Source organism: Cynoglossus semilaevis, chromosome 1 (genome assembly GCF_000523025.1).
Source record: "Cynoglossus semilaevis isolate Cse_v1.0 chromosome 1, Cse_v1.0, whole genome shotgun sequence".
In the NCBI taxonomy this organism is placed as follows: Eukaryota; Metazoa; Chordata; class Actinopteri; order Pleuronectiformes; family Cynoglossidae; genus Cynoglossus; species Cynoglossus semilaevis.
In genome coordinates, this window is record NC_024307.1 from 32,105,458 (window position 1) to 32,128,761 (window position 23,304).

The 23,304-nt window shown below is 39.2% G+C and overlaps 4 protein-coding genes across 5 annotated transcripts in view; 2 read left to right on the forward strand and 2 right to left on the reverse strand.

Annotated features, from left to right (window-relative positions):
* The window catches only part of gigyf1a (GRB10 interacting GYF protein 1a), a 16,803-nt gene extending 10,300 nt beyond the window's left edge, over positions 1–6,503 (reverse strand). Inside the window, exons 1-6 of one of the 2 annotated variants that reach the window (XM_025054131.1) lie at positions 6,242–6,503; positions 3,040–3,672; positions 2,861–2,923; positions 1,257–1,386; positions 974–1,069; positions 128–242 (exon numbers count right to left, since the gene is read on the reverse strand). In XM_025054131.1, the coding sequence (XP_024909899.1) occupies positions 128–242; positions 974–1,069; positions 1,257–1,386; positions 2,861–2,895 (376 nt within the window). In that variant the 5' untranslated portion in view covers positions 2,896–2,923; positions 3,040–3,672; positions 6,242–6,503. The remainder of the gene's footprint in view (positions 1–127; positions 243–973; positions 1,070–1,256; positions 1,387–2,860; positions 2,924–3,039; positions 3,673–6,241) is intronic. The other variant, XM_008327160.3, reaches the window with a different exon arrangement.
* A 795-nt stretch (positions 6,504–7,298) lies between these two features.
* Positions 7,299–8,754, forward strand: LOC103391132 (endonuclease domain-containing 1 protein-like). The gene is given in 3 exon segments (XM_025062137.1): positions 7,299–7,893; positions 7,895–7,958; positions 8,298–8,754. Coding segments are annotated over 3 exon segments (678 nt in total). The 5' UTR covers positions 7,299–7,698; the 3' UTR covers positions 8,717–8,754.
* Positions 8,755–10,086: 1,332 nt separating this feature from the next.
* On the reverse strand, positions 10,087–11,885 carry ufsp1 (UFM1-specific peptidase 1). Its single transcript, XM_008327204.3, has 2 exons — positions 11,729–11,885; positions 10,087–11,064 (listed from the first exon to the last, which is right to left on the reverse strand). Exons 1-2 carry the CDS (start codon positions 11,745–11,747, stop codon positions 10,478–10,480), a joined length of 606 nt encoding a protein of 201 aa, XP_008325426.1. The 5' UTR covers positions 11,748–11,885; the 3' UTR covers positions 10,087–10,477.
* On the forward strand, positions 11,825–14,526 carry LOC103391061 (zona pellucida sperm-binding protein 3-like). Its single transcript, XM_008327194.3, has 8 exons — positions 11,825–12,012; positions 12,301–12,428; positions 12,535–12,638; positions 12,736–12,913; positions 13,004–13,121; positions 13,512–13,603; positions 13,739–13,830; positions 13,921–14,526. The coding sequence occupies exons 1-8, from the start codon at positions 11,836–11,838 to the stop codon at positions 13,977–13,979; spliced, it is 948 nt and encodes a 315-aa protein (XP_008325416.3). The 5' UTR covers positions 11,825–11,835; the 3' UTR covers positions 13,980–14,526.
* Positions 14,527–23,304: the final 8,778 nt, after the last annotated feature.

Sequence of the window (23,304 nt, forward strand, 5' to 3'; positions counted from 1 at the left end):
ATTAGTTATGAATTTGCCATGACTGCTTGTTGCATTAGTGCAGGTGTTTGTCTAACATGGTTGCCCTCTTCTAGGAGAATAACGGATGTTCCTTTGTTCCCGTTTTTAAAAGGTTCTTGGTTTTTACCTCGACCGCCTCGTGTGGCCCCTCGTCCACGGACCACTCCAGCAGGGGAAGCCCCACCGACTTTTCCCGTGAGCCTCAGCACTGCCACACTATTCACAGACATGGAGAAATTTCTCTGCAAGAAGTTAAAAAGGAAAGAGCAATAAAAGAAGGAATAAGATGCATGTGAGGAAACAGCCAGATTTATTAAGCAACAGCAGCTTTATTTCAGAACTGAACTGAAGCAAGTAACCTATTGATCTTAGGGAATATGAAAAAAAAAAAAATCACTGTGTTTAGTCTGATGAAAATTACATGCTTGAAAGTTTACTGAACGCATCCTCAAAAAGGTTTGTACATTTTAAAAAACATTATTATGCACTTCATTCATCAGACAGAATGACAAATAAATGACTTCTGTTTAGCGCAAAAAAGTATCATCGTTCATCCAAGTCTTTAGTACATGCAACATTAGCCTTCCATGTATAAATAAACAATAGCAACATACAAGTAATATACCTATTGCATGTTGCCTTTGTTAGTAATTTATTTATGCTGAAGAAGAATGGACTTCACTGACTTTACTGTCTGTAAAGTTTATATTAAATGAGTACCAAGCTAGACTCACTGCCCTGTGCATGTATTTAAAAATAATAATAAGCAATAAACAAAGTGTAGCAGAAAGCTAGTTTGCACATGGGTCACTCTTAAATAACAAAACACCAAATTTAAAAGTCTGGCAATATATTTACTGTTTTTTTTTCTTGCTAATTTAGACACACCCTATGGGTAAAAACAAGGAAACTTAAACACATTTCACAAAATACATTTCTTTTGTATACAGCAACACTTCCATCAGATTCATACCTGCTCCTCCTCAGTGAGAGGCACCAGTGCCAGTGGCTGCAAGGGCTCATCCTGCAGAATAGCAGCAAACTCCTTATCCTGCATGTCTTCTGGGACCTAAAGAGAGCAACAACAAAACTGTTGAGGAGAACTAAGGATTCCCGAAACAGGTTCTGTGGTTTGTGGAGCAGTGTGTGAACAAAATAAACAATACAGTTTAAAAAAAATCAGATGCTCATATTAAAGGCTTGTGACATGTAAAACTTGATTTTGTCCTCTGACCCCAAAACATAGACATACTAACCTTGTTGTCTTTGATATAAAGTGCTAACATCTCCTCTCGGCCGTAGCGGTACTCGGCCAGCTTGTACTTTGGCATGGCGGGGGAAGGAGGGGGGGACGTCACACTCCCCCCACTGGACAGTGCACGGAGCCTGCATGAACAAAAGCACAGGGGTTTTCAATATTAACAGGCAGAATACATTTAGATAGTTTTTTTTAAATCTGGAAGTAACAGACAAGTAGATAAATCACTATCAACACATAAAGACTATAAGATTTTCTTTACAGCTCAAGGTCATTTTAAAAATGCAGTTGCAACACTTCTGAAAATGGCTCAAATACACTAGAAAAATGTTGCATGCTCGTACCATGTGAAGCCCTAGCTCGGCGCACAGGAAAGAGGAAAGGCTATTGTGCAACCATAAAGTTAATTTTAATGTTACTGGAGAAAAAAAAGTCAACCTCGCAACAGAAAGAAAAAGAATTTAGTGAATGTTCTGTAACAAATCAGCCATCCTCCTACGCAGGTCCCCCTGAATAGACTTGGCCGGACAGAGATGATACATTAGCCATTCCAATTTCAAGATTTCATTTAAAAAGCCATTACTTAGAAGGCCAGTGCCCAAGCCTGCTTCTTAACAATGACTCCATTCACATGCCTCTACAAAGTGTGTCATTGACTCACAACCCCACATCAAAACCATATGTGAGGCAAAGATGCAGCAAGAGGGTGTGGGCAGTCAGAGGTAAAGGCAGGCACCATGAAGGAGCCGTTAGAGGCATGGGGTGAATCAAAAAAGGAGGCATAAGTGGAGCAGCGACTAATGTGCAAATGAAGAGCTGTGGACTTGTGCCAAAGAGAGAGAGCTGCTCAGAAATATTTATTGCAAATTTGTACAATTCTTACTTTTAATACATGTGCTAAATTTGTCCTTGCAACAAAGACTAAGCACTAAATTAAATAAAAGGGTTACCACACTTGCAAAAGGCAATAGCTGCTGTAAATATTTTTTCTTTTCTGCATCTTGCATACATAAATATATTTTCATAAATATAAAAAAGAAAAACATAAAACATGTGTGAAGCAAGCTGACCAGCAGTGTGGCTCCAACCAATCTGTTTAAAGGGCATAAGTAGAAAAGTGGGCTGCAGGGGCCAAGGAGAGGCAAACAGCTGCAGATGTGTAAAAAGAGAAATATTCTGCAAGGCTGGCACTGCACCAAGAATGCACATAGCAGTCACAGAGCGTTGAAGATGGAAAGCTACCTCCCCCCTTAACCTACAAATTAAATGTTACAATAACACTGACCACGAAATGCACGACAGGAAAAAGAAACAGACTGCGAATGACCTCAGGCAGAGGCGATAAGGATTAGAACAGTTGTAGCCAAAGTAGTAGAATGCATCAGATTACATACATCTAATGAACTGTGAACAACTTTGATCAACTGTTCAACTGTTATTCAAGCTTAATCTTTGCACAAATTGCGACACATATGAAATTATAATTGGAAATCATAAATGATTGGATAAAGACTTGTTTGTACTTATATGTGACCCTGTGACTAGAGGATTCTGGAAAGTAAATGACAAAACATGCGGACATTAAGAAATGTGTTTAGTTACCATTCTGGGCCGAAGTTTAGAGTCTCAGCAGTCATATTCTTATGTCCACAGAGAACTGAGTATCTGGCAAAAAAAACAAACAAACAAAAAAAAAAAAAACAACAACATACAATTACCTATTTGTTTAACATGCATTATATGTACTGGCAAAGTTCTGAATGCATCCCCGCCTGCCTTACCCTGTCCAGATGATCGGAGCAGGCTGGACTTGGTTGAACCAGGCGAGAGCTGGCTTTAGTTAGGCTTAGGTGACTAGAAGGCTGAGTGGTGTTTAAGCTGTGGTCACAGAGCTCCCCAAACACATAGACAAAAAGAGAATAGCTGCCACTTTCAGGTGCTTGAGGAATACCAGGTTATCAGGTCCTAACTATTTGAGGAAGTGGGGTTTTAGGATATTTGGGAGAATGGAAGCTCCTGCTACTCACAGCCAAAAAAGAAAAAAAGTTGTTAAACTTAAAAAAAGGAACAAAAAAGAACCTTGGAACTTAACAATGGAACAAACTAAAAACCCTCTTTCTTGTTAAGTTTTCTGTCTTTTTTGTTTTACTACAGCAGTTATATGCCACAATAAAGTTAAAAATATGAACTTATTAATCCAAAAGGTAACGCAGAAACAAAAACAAAACAAAAAAAACAGCCCAAAACAATTAAAACAGGCTGCTAGAACAGCTGCCAAGAGCCGACACGACACACTATACACGACTCCTTCCTCTTCTCCAGCCGTGTCCTCTTCTCTCACTCCACCAGAAATTTGGATTGACAGATTCCCCTTCGGTGACTCCTTTATTTCCTGTCCTCCTCCCTTTGCACCGCTAAGGGGAAAAATACAGTTTGAGAAGAAAGATTAAAAAACTGGACAATCAAAATTTAAATAATCTACAAGTGAGCAACAAATAAATCAGATATTATAAGAGGCATTGACAACATTTTGCAAGAGGTCCCTCCACAGTTTTTCTGTTGTGCAAAAGCTTGAACTATTGTCTGAATTTGGTTCATGGTTCAAATTCGATCAATTCATAACAGCACACAGAGCTGGGAGAAACACAGTGGGTTTCCTCAGTTTGATAATGAAGCTATTTCTAGTTTGTCATCAGAATGAAGCAGAGTCTCTGCTGCTCAGAGATTTTCTCCATTCAGAAATATTCAGCATCTATTTAGGTGACGTCGTACTAACCAGCTGCTTTTGAGCACACAAGACAGGATGAGAACAGCGTTATCTCTGACAACACCGTTTTAGTTGTTACCTAGACATTTGGGAATTCTTTTTTTTTCCAAGTGTGATCTAGAAACGTGTGCTCAGTCGTCCCAACAAACTCTTTGTGAATGAAATTAACTTTGATCACAGGTCTTACAACAAAAACTTCAACTTAAGGGTCTATTTTCTATATAGGATCAATGCAAATGCAAAATGATACACACAGTGTTATCAACTACATCGCGATCCTCTACTTGCTGCCCTAACACACAGTTAATACACACGTTATTTACACATGCTGTGGGAAGGTTTTTGATACATTTAAAATACCATCTCAATTTCCAGCATACATTTGTGGAGGCTTCAATTTTAGGCCAGGGGCCCAATCAGCTGCACAGAGCAGTAAATCTTTTGACAAGTTGACTGACACAATTGTCAATTGGACTGTGAGGGATGGACTGCTAAAATAAAGTTTGAAAGCAAACTCTCAAGGATTCTTAAAAGCCACTGTCAAGATAACAGCAGTGACAACAATCCACCAGCTGTCTGGAATTAAACTTTGAGATATACTGCATTAAACTTAAACACATATCGGAATGTTGATTAATCTTTATTGTGATAACTTAGATTACATTTCTTTAAATTTTTGCTGAATCTACAAAAGATGAGAAAACCCAGGAACGCAGCACAATATCGGATTGGATGAATTATTGTTCTCATACAATAAGCAGAATATGCAGTAAGAGTTCTAGAACGTTTCCATCTTGCTCTTTTTTTTCTTTTTTCTTTCCCTTATTAGGTAATGTTGGCAGCTGTTTCATTTGCAGAAAATGTGGACCAATTAGCTTTCAATCACTTGTAGTATGTAAATATATACTTTCTCACTTTAAACTTTCTATAATTTCTATTAATCTCCCTATACTTGCACACATAATTTACAAAACAGACACTACTTAAGGGGAGCCAGAGCTGACAACTAAGATCGCTTCACTGTCAGAAAAGCTGTTTATATCTTATGTCATAAATTGAGAGCAGTGACTTTTATGAGAACTTTTTCTCATATTTCCTTAATAAGCCTATACATCTTTATTTCTATTAACAATGTTTTTAAAATGCCAAGAATAAAGAATTCCTGTAATTTTCCAGGACTTCACTGCAGCCTGTTACAGATATAGTTTATGTAGTTTTTATATATGGTCTATGATTACAAACAAGTAGTTACTTTGGAAGTGAAAAATTCATTTGCAAAATATAATTCAAAATAAAACAATGGATGACCTTTCAAGGTGTATAAGTTGTCAGTTATATAAATTGATCACCTCATATTTCAGGACTGCATGGAAATGATTCCATGTTAATAGAGTCTGGAAACGTTAATTCACCAACTATGAATACACACCTCTTATATGACTATATCTTAATGAAAATATCATTGGAAAAGACTTTAGCACGCTTGGGGCGTTAAAAATAAATCAATGTATTAACTGTCTACATGTAATGCGTTGTATTGCGTGGCGTAAAACATTACATTATACTGCACATTTAACAGCTATGTAAAAGCGACCTATACGCACATCCATTGATAACTTATTAAACCCATACATGGCTGGTTGTTTGGTGGTAGAAATGGCCATATCCAACCGAAATTGAGTCAACCTTACATTAGCTACCGTGGTGGTTGCACCCACATTGACATGAACGCTAAACGTCTTTCACGCCATTTGTGCAAATATAGGTATCGAACAACAGAAGGAAAAGTTGTGACTTTCACCCTATGTGGAGAAATTAGCTTTAACTCAAAAACACAACCAAGGTGGGCTTTGCTTGTTTACTACCTTTACTAGCACACGGTACGCGTTGATCGCAAAGGCCTTGGCTTGTAGGCTCAAATGACACCAGATATGATGGCGGAGGGGGCGGAGTGTTGGATCGGACTGCCCGGCCTGCTCCGCCTGTGCGCGGACGACCACCTTCACTCCGTTTTTTTGAGTGGCGCTTGGCCGAAAGCGAAGTGAACAAAACAATCACAATGGCACAATAATGTTGTAACTTGCAATGACTCACTAAAATCAATTTCAAGTGCGAAAATCCTCACATTAGTTGAGCAGTAAAATCAGTGGTTAGCATGTTAGCGCTAGCTAGCCACCTAGCTTAAAGACAAGCTGCACAGAGGAACCATGGCTTACCTTCACTGTTTATAGCTACCAGAACGCTTGTCTGCACGGCTTGTCTACAGCCAAAATGACGTCTGCATTGGTCTCTGGAAACACTGTAAACGTAGTCATTCGACAGAATCGCACTTTCAGAAAGTCGTGCTCCGTATTTTATTTATTAATTCCCCCTCTCCTCCCACGGACGCTGCTGCGTATCAGTATGTGTCTGCTGGCTCCCAGTCGCTACTCTTCTTGTTGTTTGTGTTTCGGAAACATGGCCGTCCGTGTGACACCACGTGACTGGACATTGACAAGCGGCTAACCAATGTTGTAGCATAGTATACCCACCCCTATTTGCCAGCAAAAACTCTCGTGGCGGCCGTTTGTACAAAACTGTAACGTTTTGTTTTTAATCGCACAATTTTTATGTGAACAGCGGCACTCTGTTACAATCTAGCATTGGGGATTTTATTCAATGTATAGTTGATGGTCAACTTCCCTCCCGAAGCAGCAACGCACAGACACAGCCATACAATGCATTTTCCTTACCGTTGTTTTGATAATAAACTACATTAATTTGCATCACCCGAAGAATTCAGATTTCAGACGTATTTGCGAACAACACTAGTGCATGTTTAGGCTTAAATGAACTGCATGTGTTGTTTTTGGAAGGCAGATATATAATATAGCCAGTAGAGGGGGTAATTTTACATTATTCGGACAGCACGATAACGGTACCAAGAAGGCAGTAAAACAAACGTTAATTAAAGTGAAAAAAGTCCATTGTACTAAATAAAATATGAATCCCTAAACTACTTTTACCAGAACAGTTTTAAAGTTTTTAGAACCAATGTAAATTATTTTTCTCTAATCCTTTAATATTTTAGGAAAACTTTTGCTTTACAACATTATTCTGTGCAAACATTGTTTAGAAAATCTGGTATCTGTTATAAACTTAAGAAACAGAAGCAAATATTATTATTAAAAAATAAATGTTTAAAAGATGAAAGTAGGAAACATTTCTAAACAACATTTTAATTTAATTTTACTTTTTACACATTTACAAAAAATATTAACTATTGCAAGGACAAAGACATATGTGCAGTAAAAGTGAAAAGTGAAAGGGAAGTAAAAAGAAAAAAAAACAATGTGATTGATCTTTCTTGTCTTTCAGTGTGGTAGTCTCTTGTGAAGAGGTGGATGTCTGTACAGACATTGTAGAATCAGGGAAGCCATCTGATAAATTCACTCTACCCTACTGGTTTTGCATACACATTGCAGATGCCCCATGCAGCAGTCTCAATACTTTGCTACAGCACTGCAACACAGAAAATTCCTCATCCTAACGTGAGAAATTGTAATGTTTTTATGAGTATGTAAAGACACGTCAGGTCATGATGTAGATTCCCTGGATTCCTGTTGTTTTGCGTACTATTCCACCCGAGTGAGGATGTTCCTGTTTGGCACGTCTCCTGTACTTTGTCCTGCTGATGGCTTCCACCTTGGTGAGTGCCACTGTGTCAAACAGCTTCAGATACTGCATCCATTTCTTCTACATGCAGACCCCACCTGTAGGCATTAGGGGAACCAGCTTGAGGAAGATCTGTCAGAAGTACAAGGACACGCTGCACTATGCCACGTTATATGACAGCAGCCAACGCCTTCCGCTCTATTCAGCCTACGTTTTTTAAGAAGTCTGATGGGAAGAGGAAGATGGACACACCTTGGATGTATGAGCCTCAGGTAATCAGTCTATGAATGATTCTCCTGTGTCTCTAGTTGATAACATCGAAGAGGACTCCCTACAGGAAGAAAACATGGAGTGTTAAGAATTTTATGAGGCAGATGTTTGTTACATGAATAGCGGACTAGTTCCAATTGGTTGGACTGATTGATATTGTTGGCTTCCTGGACACATGCCATCAAGATGCACAGTAATGATTTAAAATAGATACAATTTCAAGTTAATTTCCTTAATAATAATTCCATCATTTGAATTAGTCAATAATAAAATCAGATGTGAAACATGTACCTCCTTCATTTAACTTTTTGTTCCAGAAATGAAGAGAAAAATACATTTATTTTTGAGTCATTGTAATTATAAACCAATTAATTGTTTCCTGTCAGTTGATTTCTGATGATGAAGGTGGCAATATGAAAGCCCTTCCCCTGACGGACACCACCCACCCCCTCATTGAGGACAGCCAGGCTGTATTGGAGGACTATACCGACGCTGTTGGGTACAGACGTGGACCATTGAATCCTGACTTGCACCAAGCAGATCCTGATGACAAGTCCTCTACCTACACCCTGACCAGTGTGGTCCCATTTATCACAGAGTTCCTGGATTACTCTTGGAATCCATACTTGGACACTGTCCGCCGGCGTCTTAACAACTTCTGCAACGGGAAATCATTTATAGTGACAGGTGTCATGGTCTCCGGAGTGACCATCCAGCAAGAAAACACAAACCGCTTAGCAATCCCGAAGTACTTAAAGACTCTTTAAATAGACATTTAAAATAGACATTTGCATGATAAGCTCTGGTGGGCCACATAAAATGATGTCATGGTGTCAGGCCACATTCAGCCCACGGGCCTTAGGTTTGTGCTCTACAGTTTCACACTGTAATACAATACTGCACATGGTAGATAATGTTTAGTACTTTCAGATTATTGCTACAACACATAGGGCACTTTGAATGTATGTAAAACACAAAGGGAGGCTAGTTTCCATGCACACAGATGAGCAAAGAAGGGAAATGATGACATGATACAGATAATTCACTTGGTACTACAGCTGCGGCGGAAAGAGAAGTGCAAGCAGCAGACAAATCTAAAAGAAGCTGTGATGTTTGACACCAAATTTGCAAACTCTGCCTGGACCATGTCTTCAGTATTGACTGTGCTGATTTTAGTGTTGATTCAAGGAACTCAGACAGGCGTGGTGGATGACTTTAACCATCTAGAACGCTGTAAAGATTTTCTGTACATGGGTACTCCACCTCAAGGCTACCTTGGCAATTCCTTTAAGAAGATTTGCCAACGATTCGGGCATCAGCCACGCTATGTGACCCTGTATGACCCCCAAAAAACATATTCCAGTCTATTCTGCATATAGGTTTATGAAGTCCGATGGAGACAAGAAAGTGGACTTCCCTTGGATGTTTGAGCCCCAGGTACATATGGATTCAAGATTATTTTGACATGTATTTCCTGTTTGAAATAATGTAAGTAGTCACCAACTATTTGTGAGATGGCCAGTTTTTTTCTGGACAGACACATTGGGGGCAGACACTCAAATAAGCAGCATTTTTGTCTAACATTATTATTTAATGTTTATTTTGGAATCAGGGGGTGTCAGTCGTGGGCGCCAGTTGACGATCACTGTTGGGTGTAAACTAAGGCGATAAGAAATACAGTCTTCTGTGTAGCTGGAACTTAATTGCCTGGGTGATCACACTTGAGTAATGTTTCAAAGTTACACAGCTTCATTTACATAATACCCAAGATTTGTACGACATAATTTCTAATGCTTAACCAGACAAATTAGCTGGGGCAACAACTATATATATTTTGACAGTCCATCATTTTAGTGTGGGTGTTGAACTCTGCCCATTTTAAAGAAAAGTTAACAGTTACTCTCCTCCACTATCCCCTCTTTGCAGTTAGCTTCAGAAAAAGGCAGCAGTAACATGGAGCCCTTCCGACATTCAAACATGCACATGAACTTTGAAGATACTCAAGCAGTCCTGGATGTGGACAAGAACTTTCAGATTTTCTACAAGGACTGTGTGTCAGATAGCTAGATTTGCCTGTGTAAGGATTGGTATACTAAAGAATATATTTTTCACAACCCAAAAAACATGTGCAGATAGCTTGACTATATTGTTTATTGCTGTAACTCAATGTTTGCCAACAGAGTGTGTCTCACCGAGTGAAATGGTGACATATATTATGTTGAGTTAAAAGAGATTACTTTTGTCAAAAATGAGAATACTGGATACAGGATGGAGGATAAATATATACAAAAGCCTCTGATGATTGTAGTTTTTCACAATATTCACAACAATATTGAGTTTCCTTCATTTCCTGGATAACAGTGTAACCACATGGTGTCGCTGCAGCTCATTTTCAAAATAATTAGGAAAGTACTTTTAGAATGTTTACAGCACGCTTTCTACTAATGTCAAAAATGACAAAATGGACTTCAACTCATGATTTCAAATGATTTTTTTTGTCTGTAATAAGCATGGGACCCTCAATTTGCTTAGGTTTTTTTCCGGGCAGTCTGAGGCATACACAGATTATAAAATGAGGTTTGATCCAGAGATGAAACCCTTTTCCAAGCCACCCATCCTCTCTCTTGCAACTCCGTTTTCTCCATCTGACATCCATAGTAATGAGGGTCAACGACCAGCAAGTAACTGCCATCATGTCCAGTGCAAACCCCGACAATGCCCTTTGAGGAATTGTCCTTGTCTCCTCCCATCATGACTGGGGAGCCGTGCTTCTCAAAGTGCTGATGAAGCTCTACCACCGCATCCTGCTCCAACTGTGTCCCACCGTTTCTGATATGCACCAACTTGCAGGGAGTATCATAGAAGTAATCCAGGATCAGGGAGGCCTCAAATGTTCCTATCCACTCTTTGGTGCCTGAAAAAGAGTCTGGCTTGTCTCCCATAAGGACCAAGGCCTGTTGGATTTCAAGGATACTTGGTGGGGGTCTGCTTTGATACTTTGGTGGAGACAAGTTATGGCAAATCCATGAAGCCAAAGTCTCTATAGTACGGTAGCCACATCCCCATCCTCTGTCATCCTGGCCATCACATCCGTAGTGATAGTATAGATAGTCTCCTTTAATTAAAGTACATTTCAGGGGGTGTGAAAGTGGATTTGGGAGATCAATGTGGACATTTTTAATAATGCCACTTTTATTAATCCCTGTCCCGTGGACTCCATATTCACCCCAGTCTATCTGCTCACGTCCCGCTGTTGAAGTCTTTTCATCCATATTCTTAATTAGTGTACAAAATGGTAGAATACCGAATATGTAGGTAAAATATGTTACATATATAGATATTAATTTGCTTGTTTCTTCTTTAAAAAAACACCTATACGCATTTAAACTAACGAAACATGGCCAAAAATGTCAACAACCGGCAATGGCGGTGTAACAGAGAAAAAGGTCCGATTGGAAATTGGAATTCAGATTTCAGTTCCGCCAAAAAGCCGCTTTTCTCAGAAAAATACTGTATGTTAGGTTAATTTTATTTTAATTTTACAAATCAAGCTAGACTAAAACAAATTTAAAAAAAAGGTTTTCGAGAACGTAATACGAATTTAATTGAAAAAAGACGATAAAAGAGTTAAATATTTATTTATATGTATATTGGTTTGTTTTTTGAAGATTTGTCGGTGTTGTGGGCAGTACGTCAGTCACACCTGAGTCAGTGTTAATTAAATATCGTAGCAGTTTAGTTAAATTCTCCTCACCTTAACATGACTAATCAATACTTACTGACACTTTGCCAAGTCATGGTTGTGCTGTCACTGTGTTGCGTTGTTTCATTGTCTGGAAGAACCCAGCACACCGTCGGCCTTGAGTTAAAATGCGAAGAGGACGGGATGAAAATAACCGTAATGCGTCGTTTTATGGAAAAGATGAAGATCCCATTCAATCCAAAGTATCTGCGACTTGGAGCAAAGTCATCTCAGGAGACACAGTGTGGACCGAGAGGACGTGGGTTCGATTATTCGATGATCATTTCTGTAGGGCTGGGAGAGTGTGGCACTGAGTCGACTGTAAGTAAATTAAGTTCCTCAACGGAGAAACCAAGGACATGAAGCTGTTACATTCCATTTTTGTCAGTTGCAAAGTTATTCAACTGTTGAGACTGATAAAAACAAATATAAACCTTAATATGTAACAATTTACAGATGGTTTCAGAAGAAACTAAATATACTAAGTGTATTCTTAATCATAAAACAGAAGAATAAGAAAGGACAATTGAAAAAAGACAAAATATATTTGAAAAATCATAAAACTAAGTCAAATCAGAGAATTAAAGAAATCACCTGGCCTCTCTTCAGTTTCGAGGCCAGTGGCTTGTGTACTCCAACCACCTGTTGCTGTTCCCCACTGTGGCTCTGACGTCCTCTGGGAGTGTTATTATTAGAGGAGCCACAGTTGTTATACCTGTTGAATGTCATTTCTTGAGGTAAGTCTCGAAATGAAAGAAATTTTAAATTTGATCATGTATTACTTAAGTCATTTTGTGTTTTAATACATCCACTGCCTCTGTGTTTATTATTATGCCCGTACAGGGAGCAGACAGTTTCTGCAGAACCGTTAAGTCCAACATGGCTACCTATGACATCCACCATCAGTGTATTTGGCCTTCTGGACTTTTCCATTCACACAATGGAAGGTGAAACTATTATTTCACTCTAAATAATCACAATTAATGTTAGTTCTGTTCCATGGCAACATTTTGTCTGAAAGTATAATGGTTCTTTGGCTTGCAGATGACTGTACCGCTCTACGTAGTTCCTCAGTGTACCAGCAGGGGGAGGCAGTGTTTTTGGAGGCCAGAGTGGAGGCCCCTTTGCACCCTCCACTAACTGTATATGTGGATTACTGTGTTGCCATATTGAAGCTTGATCCACTCTCAGGGCCGAGCTATAGGTTCATCAACAGTTATGGGTGAATCTCTTGCTTCAGACTTACTTTAAAAATAGTATGAAAGACAAATTTCTTCTAAAAACTTCTAATAAAGATTTTACTCCATTACAGATGTCTCATGGACAGCATGTTACCAGGGTCCACTTCTAAATTCCTCCCAAGGCAGCAGGATAACAAGTTATGCTTCAGTTTTCACGCCTCGCTTTTTGAGCAGAAGTCTGCGGGGCAGGTGACAATAAGTTATTGTAGATGTTTTTTGATTATTCATTATTTTACACACAGAATTATTGTCAGTAAAACACTTACAATATTTCCTTTTATTCCTTTTCCCCATCTTAAGCAGACTACCAACCTATAGAGTAAAGCTTTTCCTGCACTTGTAGAAATACATGTTGAGTTTATTACATGGGAGTTTATTTGATCCCTTTTTTTTTTACTATATCTTTTCATTCATTTTTTTTACTATTTTCTATCCATGCATTTCATCCAACAAAAAATGTTTGTCAACCTGTAGAAGTACATATGTTATAAAATACATTTACCCCTGTTTATTATGTTCATGAAGTGAATTGGAATCAATACAATTGAATAAAAATGCCATTGCCCCCTCTCCCCCCAGATGTTCATTAGCTGCCACCTCAGGGCAACTCCGAAAGAAAAATCCCAGAGCAGCATTAATAAAGCCTGCTTCTTCCACCGGCCCACATTCAGGTCAGACTATTGACTGCTCCTTACTCACGTTATCGTAATATGGTCTTGTAGAATTTTTCACATCTGTCTGAGCTTCAAATCCTCTTATGTAAAAGCATTACAGTGCATGTTCACTCGTGTTTCCTCGTCCTTCAGCTGGCATGACCTGGATGGGAATGATTCTCTGTGTGAATGCTGTGACTCTGGAGACTGTGGCTACAGTGTGCAGGTCACTCGACCACATTCAGGTTCCACAGCTTTTTTGCGCTGCATGCTTGTGACCAGCATAACCAATGCAAATGCTAAGAAAAACAAGCGTGTGTATTTGTCTTTGATAGGAACGGAACACGAGGGTGACGCCACAGTCGGGCCACTTCACACACTGGGAGTATACTGACCAGGTCACTTAACAAGTCCAACACCAAGGACTGATGTGAACTAGACCAAGGGAGTTCACCATATTGATTCTTCTAGTGACCATTCATGAGTGCAGAGTTTTAAATAATTCATGTATATATTTACAGTTTAAGCCATGGAGCACATGCTGTGAAGGAAATTTTCACAGCTGCCATTAAGTTAAGTTAAAAAAGCATGGATTTGCCAAAGAGTGTGGCAGTAACTGAGTGTCACACTTCCACATTAAATAAAATTCAGCTATTGGTGTTTTCTATGTAGCTCCCGTGTTTTTTATTATTTCCTTCCCGATGCTTGCCTGTACCGTCAGAATACAAAACCACGTCATGAGAAGTTTTGTGTTTCTGATTAGTCCAAACTGAGCAGAGTTTTACTGTAGCCATGACATATTTGGAATATGTGAATATGAACGATCAGACGCTGGTTAAAATATGTCCATCACCTCGTGTCAGGTCCAAGAACAGGACTCAGGAAGTTTCCTAAAACGTTTTCCTAAAAATTACAACACATAGAATAACACCACCGCGTATTCGCCAGCAGAGGTCGCAACTACCGCTTCGTCAAGATTCGTCTGGGAAGCTGTACTGTACACCGAACTAAGATTCGTCTGGGAAGCTGTACTGTACAGTACTGTGAAACTGACACCAAAATGAAACAAACGCCAGTTGACTATTTTTTTATGTTGTTTTTTAACGTGATTTTTTAAAAGGCCCTAACTATTAGCCATGAAAACAGCTCATGAGAAATTGACACAGGACAGGACAATGATACAGTATGAGAATAAACAGGCCCTGGGGAAAGAATGGGGAAACATTGCTGCGAAGAAATGCAGGAGAAACACTGATATCCCCTGAAAGGAAATGTGAGGGTCTGAATGGGAAACCTGGTAAATTTCACACAGCAGTGTCTCATTTCACGACATTCAGTGAAATGCTCACTGTTGGATAACGTATGAGAAAAAAATAAGCCTTTTTTATCAATGAAATGAGCCTTGGTATTTGCACAAAGCTATTTCTGGACTTTACTGATATCTGACACATCCATTGTTAAGCAACTAACTAACCTCTGTAAATTGATGTGTTAAAAACTAAGCAGCCTCAATATATCTGTGTTATGCATTTTAGTTGTTTAGTTGTTTAATGTTTAATGCATTCAGTGGTCTGCAGGTCAGGTTTCTCACTTCTTTATTGCATTTTCCAGGACTTTTCCAGGACATTTTCAGAGTCGTACACTGATACTAACACCTTTGCCGACTACATTGAAGAGTGTTCTTTTCTAAAGTTGTACATTTACGCAGACCACTTCTATATTTCCAGCAGAGGAGTCCCTAAATAGCAGAAAAATGCAAATGGAAACTGAAGAGCTGCCCTCGAAGAGGGGGCATGCAAATTTAAATGTCCGATTTATTTTGAGCGCTGCATCACTTGATGTAGTAAAGCAGTGAGCTTCAATATTGCTTATTAAAGGACATTTTCATATGCAGTACTACTGACATCCTTTCTTTACACTTAAAAAAATAATTAAACCAATGCTAAAGACTCAGAGTCCCAAAGTTAATAGTTAATTATTATTGTTTATCTATCTATCTATCTATCTATCCATCCATCCATCTATCTATCTATCTATCTATCTATCTATCCATCCATCCATCTATCTATCTATCTATCTATCTATCTATCCATCCATCTATCCATCCATCCATCTATCTATCTATCTATCTATCTATCCATCCATCTATCCATCCATCCATCCATCCATCTATCTATCTATCTATCTATCCATCTATCTATCTATCCATCCATCCATCCATCCATCAATCCATCCATCTATCTATTCCACTTTGCATCAACTTTTCAGAAGTTTTGATCAGTGTTCATTTTGTCACATGATGATTTGTTTTTGAAGGGCAGGGTGTACTGTACGAACTACGTACACCATCAAGATTAACATTTATGACAAAAGCAGCAACTCTGAGAAATTCCTCCTATTTTGACATTTATTAATCCCATCAATTGAATGAGTCATATATGGAAAAAAGGTGTGAAACCTTGTCACTGACAATGATGCCAAACTGTCTGTCCAACGCATTATCAGACACATGATGTCCACCACCAGTGACATACAGCGTAAGAAATAAAGTACATTGTCACAGGCATTAACCACATGGTCTACTTGTGGTTAATGCCTGTTAACTCGTGTTGTTAACTATGTTATGTTTGGCTAAAGATGTATTTGAGGGTAAATCATATGGTACATATTCTTGATTGTTTTGTTGGTAACATACCTACGTATTAGTCACTACTTTTTCCTCCACTCCATCCAGACAGCTGTGTGGAGTGTAGTGAAGAGGAAAAAGGAAAATACAGATTAGATAAGACACTGACTGACCTTTCAGCTGGAAACACGACAAGGCACATAGTAAATCCCAACAAGGGGGTCGTGTTAGTCCAAGGTTGGTAAAACTGCACTAAAGAAATGGGAATATTTTCAAAACATGAAGAAACAAAACTGAATCATAAGCACCCTCACATTACGGGAAAGTCACGGATCTGCCCTCCCCCGGGGCTGAAGGAGTCACTCTGACTGGGGTTTGTAGATACTTTTTTGTGTGGGTTCACTCCAGGTACAACATTTTCTCCCACAGTCCAACATTAGGAATTAGTATAAATCTCCTCATTCTAATCCACTGTGAGATCACCATCCAGTAGTTTATCTGTCTCATTCTCACTCATCCTTATCTGCAACATAATTTTGTCTATAACATCAACTATTTCTCTTTAGCAAACGGCCAAAACTTTCACTTTCATTCCCAAATTTTGTTGGAATGAATGTGGTTTCCCAAAGTCCACATCTTCCTCTCTGTCATATATCAACAGGAAGATGACAAAAGAACAGCAGGATTGAAATGGAAAATGTAATAAACAATAGTGAGACCTGCTATGATGTATGGTTTAGAGACAGTGGCGCTGTCTAATAGACAAAAGACTTGGAGGAGTTGGAGGTGACCATAACGGACAGAATTTGAAATGAGCAGATCAGAGGGACAGTTAAGGAGGAGCAGATGGGAGATAAAGTTAGAGAGGAGAGGTGGAAATGGTATGGACGTGTTAGGAAACAATGAACGTGTTGGACAAAGGATGTTGGAAAAGAAGATTTATGGAAACAGCAAGAAGGACATGGAGATTGTTGATATAGCGGTAACAGTGAGAAAGAAAGAAAAAGAATATTCTGTATTAATTTACAGTACCTGCTAAACACCAATTCCAGCGTAATCTGTTAAGCCAATATATACAAACATTCCTCTTAACCTATTGTCCAACTCAAAGCTAAGGACCGCTACACATCTTTCACTCAAAACTCACATTTTTTGAGGGTCTACAGATTAGTGATGTTCGATACCACCAATTTCCTTTCCGATCCGATACCGAGTAAAATTGGGGCTGGTATAGCCGATACCGATATCGATACTGATATATTATCATTTGTCTTTTAAATAAAAAAAATGTGTATTTCAAATCATACCTTCTTTAAGAATCCAAGGCAGAGTATTTTTATTTATTTATTTATTTTAAACTCTGGAGTGTACTGAGGTAGCTGCCTCATTTACTATACAGTCAACACAACAATAGAAAAACCTGAGAACACAATCATATAAAATATGTCAAAACAATGTTTCAAACTCTGAAAACATGTTATTTGTAAAACGAAAATAAAAAAAATAAATAAAATAAATAATCTGAGGAGACATTTGTGACCCGAAAGAGTCAGATTTTTTCAGTGAACCGAGCCAAAAGAACCGGTTCTCTAAAAAAGAGCTGAAATTCCCATCAATAGTGACTGAGTGAGAGCACGGAGTAGAGCCCCTGTGCTTACGCATGACGCACACACACCCAGGCGGAAGAAGAAGTAGTCCCACCAACCGAGCGACGCTTAGACAATATCTCAATAATTTGGATACTTTTCACCATGTTTCTGTTTAGGATACACCTCATCTCAGAATGCGTAAGTATCAAAAGTATCGATATTTTGATTTCAGAATCGATTTCAGAGCATAAAGATCCAGAATCGGAAGTATCGATATTTCAGGATCGATCCGCACATCACTACTACGGATGCCAACACTAACACTGGAAACAGAGCATTGCCACCAGAAATTCTAGAGGCAGTCTTGCACAGTATAGCTCACATAGGGTAATAGCTTCAGCAGTATAAACAATAAAGTGACCATTTTCAGTGAGAATAAATTGACCAGGTTTAAGTGCACACAGAAAAAACAACAGTTCACAGTCTAACTATATACAATAAGAGGCTTGACAATAAGTAGATTATGAGTGGGTAGTATGTTGGAAAAGTATTAACATTTATAGCTATGTATCGTCTTGTATTGTAACAGTCTGATGGCTGATGGGAGGGAAGACACTGTGGTTGTAGCAGCCTACTGCTGAAATAGCTGCTCAGTGATCCCACAGTGTCAAACAGAGGGTGAAAGGGACTGTCCGTAATGGATTTTAGCTTGGTTAGAAATCCTCCTTTCTCCCTCATCTTCTAGAGCACAGGTGTCAAACTCAAGGCCCGTGCCAAGCTGTTTTGTGTGGCCCGCGGGATCTTAAAAAGCATTTAGTAAAGTCCATGCAGCAGAGTTTCTTAACCTGAGAAATTAAAAGTTTTTTTTTTATTGCACAGCAATGGACACTATTTGTAGCTTGAATACATTTTAATCAATTGCAGAAACATGTATTAGCCAGTTATGGAGTAGTGACATCTATACCAGTGGTCCTCAACCTGTTTTGTTCCAAGGACTGGTCAACATTTGTTAGACTCTACAGTATTCTGTTTGAGTCTGAATGATATATTATTTTAAAATATTGCCAAATTATCTTTAAATAAAGAAAGTAAATGGATATGACAGTTTGAATTAAGTAAATTAGTAAAATTTAAGTACTTTTTTTCACTGTGACCAATGACCTATGGACTAGTACTGGGCCGTGGACTGGGAATTGGGGACCCCTGATCTATACAGTCTTCCAGTTACAACTGGCCCTTCAAGGGGAACTGAATTACTGATGTGGCCCCTGGTGAAAATTAGTTTGACACCCCTGCTCTCGAGTCTCTAAGGAACAGTTCACAACCAACTTCTCTAGATGATTTTATGTCCTTAGCAGTTAAACAACTCCCAAAACAGGTGATGGCGTAGAATAGTGCAGACGCCAGAGTCATAAAAGGTTCTGAGGAGTGTCCTGCACACGCCAAAGGACCTCAGTCTCCTCAGTAGGTGGGGATGACTTTGACCCTTCCTGTACAGGACACCAGTGTTTGTAGTCCAGTCCAATTCATTGTTCAAGTGAACACCCAGGCATTTGTAATCCTTGACGGTCTCTTTGTTGTTGCCCTAAATGTTCACTGATGTATGGTGGGAGACTTTCCTGTGGAAATCAATAACTCTATCAATCTCCTTGGTTTTGGTGTTGTTGATGTCAATGATCACTGACTTGTGTTCCATATCAACTGTGTCAGATACACGCCCCACAATGGCTGTATCATCTTAGAACTTCTGTAAGTGACAGTTGTCCATATTGTATTTAAAGTTCCTTGCAGCACTTACAATCAATCAGTGTCAGGGAACTCTCCTCAATCCATTTCCTCACAAATATAATAGTGGAGGGTTGTTTTCTCACTATTGGAATGTAAGCTGGGATCAAATAGATCAAGTTGTGATCAGAGTTGCCCAGCAGGTTGGGGAGAGTGAGTTGTATGAATCCTTTGTATTTGGATTCATTATGTTCAGTGTTTAATTGTCTCTAGTGTGGCAATCCACAGGGTCTGTGGATTGCCACACTAGAGACAATAAAACTTGTGTATTAATGTACATAAATCCAGAGTAAAGGCTCTTCAGACTTCCTTAGAGGCTTAGGAATAATACGTACAGCACATACACATTGCCTAGCCATGACCTACTGAGATCAGGAGGTGTACCCAGAAAGTGTAGAATGGAGTATTTGTCAGCTACAGAACTAAAATGCACATTTATCATGCATTTATCTATACTTTCCTACAGTGATTTCAACTGTGCCGGTGATGATCTTTCACAGTACATTGGTGTTCCATGGACAATTATCAAATTTACTCAATTGGTCTAAAAACAACTGTTTTTTTTACTGATAATAATCAACACAACATGGCATGTAGAACCGTACTCTTCAACTGAGTGGCAGCAGATGGCTACAAAAATGAAAAAAACAAAAACCAAACAGACAGTCAGAGCTTCTGTAGTTCTGCATTTGTGTCTTTCTTGAGACACAAATGTTGTGTTCAACTAAACATGACAATATTTCACTATAGATACATAAATTGTGACTAAATTAAACCAGAAAATCGGTATATACCATTACATATAATATTTGTGACATTTTGTGTTTGGTGGGGCTCATGGGACTTTTTGAAAGTAAAATGTTTGCCGTAGTTTAAATAACTTTGGGAGTCACAGTGTTAAACGGTTCTCCAGCTCACATAATGCAAAAGTAAAGCACTTCGCAAAAGAATGAATACATAATCATTTCAAATGAGATGAATATTCCTTAACATCTTAAGGTGAGAACAATATTCATCTCATCTACAGGAAGACTAATATGGTAAAAGAATGCTGGCTGTTTTCTTCGGCATTCAATTCATTCATTGAAAAAGGAGAAGCGAGCACACCTCTTGAAGATTGAGTAGGAAAGGAAACCTGCGTTATTCAGCTGTGCAGCGTGTACTTGTGCTAAGAGTGATGAAAGGGCAACTGGATAAGAGTAGGTGCCAGCTGCGGTGTCACATAATAACAATGCAGCTTAGCAACAGGGAGGGCATCAGAGAAAAATCCTGACCCTGCAAAACAGCCCCAGGCCCAAGAAATGATCTATGCACATTAAAGAACAAACTCCTTAAGAGTGTTCCTTATGTTTTTTGACATTTTTATTTTTCATAAGATTCTGAACAGGATAGCCGGGATAAACAAAAAATCATATCCCCTTCTGCAAGATTTTGAGCGGAATCTACCTTGGAGCAGGCTCCGAGCGTGGTAATAATGTACTTGTTTGCAGTTGATATTGTCATGACATACGTACATTCTGTGGCCTGAGGTGGTTAAATATTCCCTATACATTCTACATTCTTTGCGGGGAAGTGGTGGCTTCTGGGGTAGTGGTGGCTTAGTGGTTGAGGATGCGGACATGGGTCCAGAAGGTTTCAGGTTTGAATCCACCAGCTGCCCAGTTACCACTGAGGTGCTCTGAGCATGACACCGTCCCCACACACTGCTGGCCCTGGGCGCTCAAAAAGCTGCCCACTGTTCACTTTGGTGATGGGTTAAAGACAGAGGTCACATTTGGTTGTGTGCAGTGGTGTGCTGTGTCACAATGACAAGGAGTTCACTTTATTTATTTATTTTTTTTTTTCCAGTAATAACTGTAACAGCAAGCAGCCTACAGCACTGGCATTGTATTGAGCCAGTGAGTGGCTCAACTAGAATATCCAGGGGTTAAGTATTTCGTGTCCTGGAATGCTCTTCTCAGTCATCGCCGCCACCACGGGATCACTACAAGTTCAACAGAGTGATAAGACTCCTGTCACCATGAATGCCTGTAAGCTGAAACAATAACTTCCCACCTCATCAGTGCCTCCTGCTATGGCTCCTGTGTCCCCTACAGACAGTCCCTCATTCTTTTATGTCAGCTTCCTGTCTTGTGTCGCGCCCCTTTTCATATACAGTCTATGGTCGCGCCAGAGGAGCAAATCTGACTGGCTGCAAGCCCAAGGACTAAGATGTGAAGAATGATGAAGATGTTTTGCATACTTTCAGTATGTTCTTTTTTTTTTTAATTCCTTCTTCAGAGTACATTGTTCTCACCAGCCACGGTCATTTTGTTCATCAAAGCACATGTTTTCATCAGAAGCTTTACATCTGCCCTCCTACTTTTATTTACCTAGTAATCAATCGCAGTCCATTCTTACTAAGGAGTCACTGAGGCTGGACTCCTCTGCCCCCGCATCCCCCACACATCCCTGACCTCCCGCCCCAATCCCCTGCACTGGTCATGAAGCATGGCTCGCAGCACGTACCTTGTCTCCCTCTCTCTCTTTTCATTTTTACTATATCTCAGTCTTTGTCTCTCTCTCTTTCCTCTCGCTCTCTAATGTTTGTGCAGACATAAGCAAACAGCCCTGTGAGCAAACAGAGCTCCAATCTGTCAACACTGTCCTCATGGTGTATTACCTATGAAGTATTTAAGCTGACCCATGGCATAACGCATTTAATTAAAATTTTGGGTGAATGTTGAAGTAACATCTATGATGAAATTTCTATCACAATTATAATTATTGATTTTGTGGTATGAAAAAAAAAACCAACAACAAACAATCAAGGGTTTTTGGGGACAGATTGCTAATTTTACCTGTAGTAGAGTGGTATTTGATCTTGACATTACAAATATTTACATTGAGTGTGCACACATGCCTGCGTGCACGTCATACACGCAACTCACACAGGATTACAAAATACCTATTGCATGTAGGCTTTTATCTGGACTTCCAAGTACTTGTGTAAGAGAAGTGTGTCTCTTGACGTTGCACGTTAGACCCTAGTAGTGTATATGTAGACATACTTTGACTTCCTGTCTGACGTAAAAAGCCATCTGTAACCCCTGGAAGGCTCCCACTACCAAAACCTCCGCCCTCCAGCTCTCCCTGTGGAAGGAGGGGAAGGAGACGCTCACACACGTTTCCAGGAAACTTCAATATATACTGTATATAACCTTTGCACTGGCTCCAAAGAGGCTGATAGAGGTCAGGATGAGACTAATGCAAGGAAATGCAAAAAATACACACCTTTGAATTTCATTTTCTAATTTTGGTTTTGTAAGCGAGTTAGAACATTTCTTTAAAATATAGTTTTAAAAAAGAATAAAACAGTCACTAGAGTTATAATTTCTGCTAATTTCTATCAATTTTGTCATTAGGACCACTGCCTGCAGACTGCCTGTAGTGTATTTCCAGCCTATAGGTTGTCAGAGGACATTTCAACATAATCCATACATTCATTTTTTCCCCCCTAACATCAGCCACAGGCAGAAACTGCCACCAAAGCACTCATTGTGAAGGAAGAATATTTTAAATAAGGACATGTCATATTGGGTGAAGAGCAATGACACTCATAGTTTGAAGAAATATGCTCTATCTATCTATCTATCTATCTATCCATCTATCTGTCTGTCTATCTATCTATCTATCTATCTATCTATCTATCCATCTATCTATCTATCTATCTATCTATC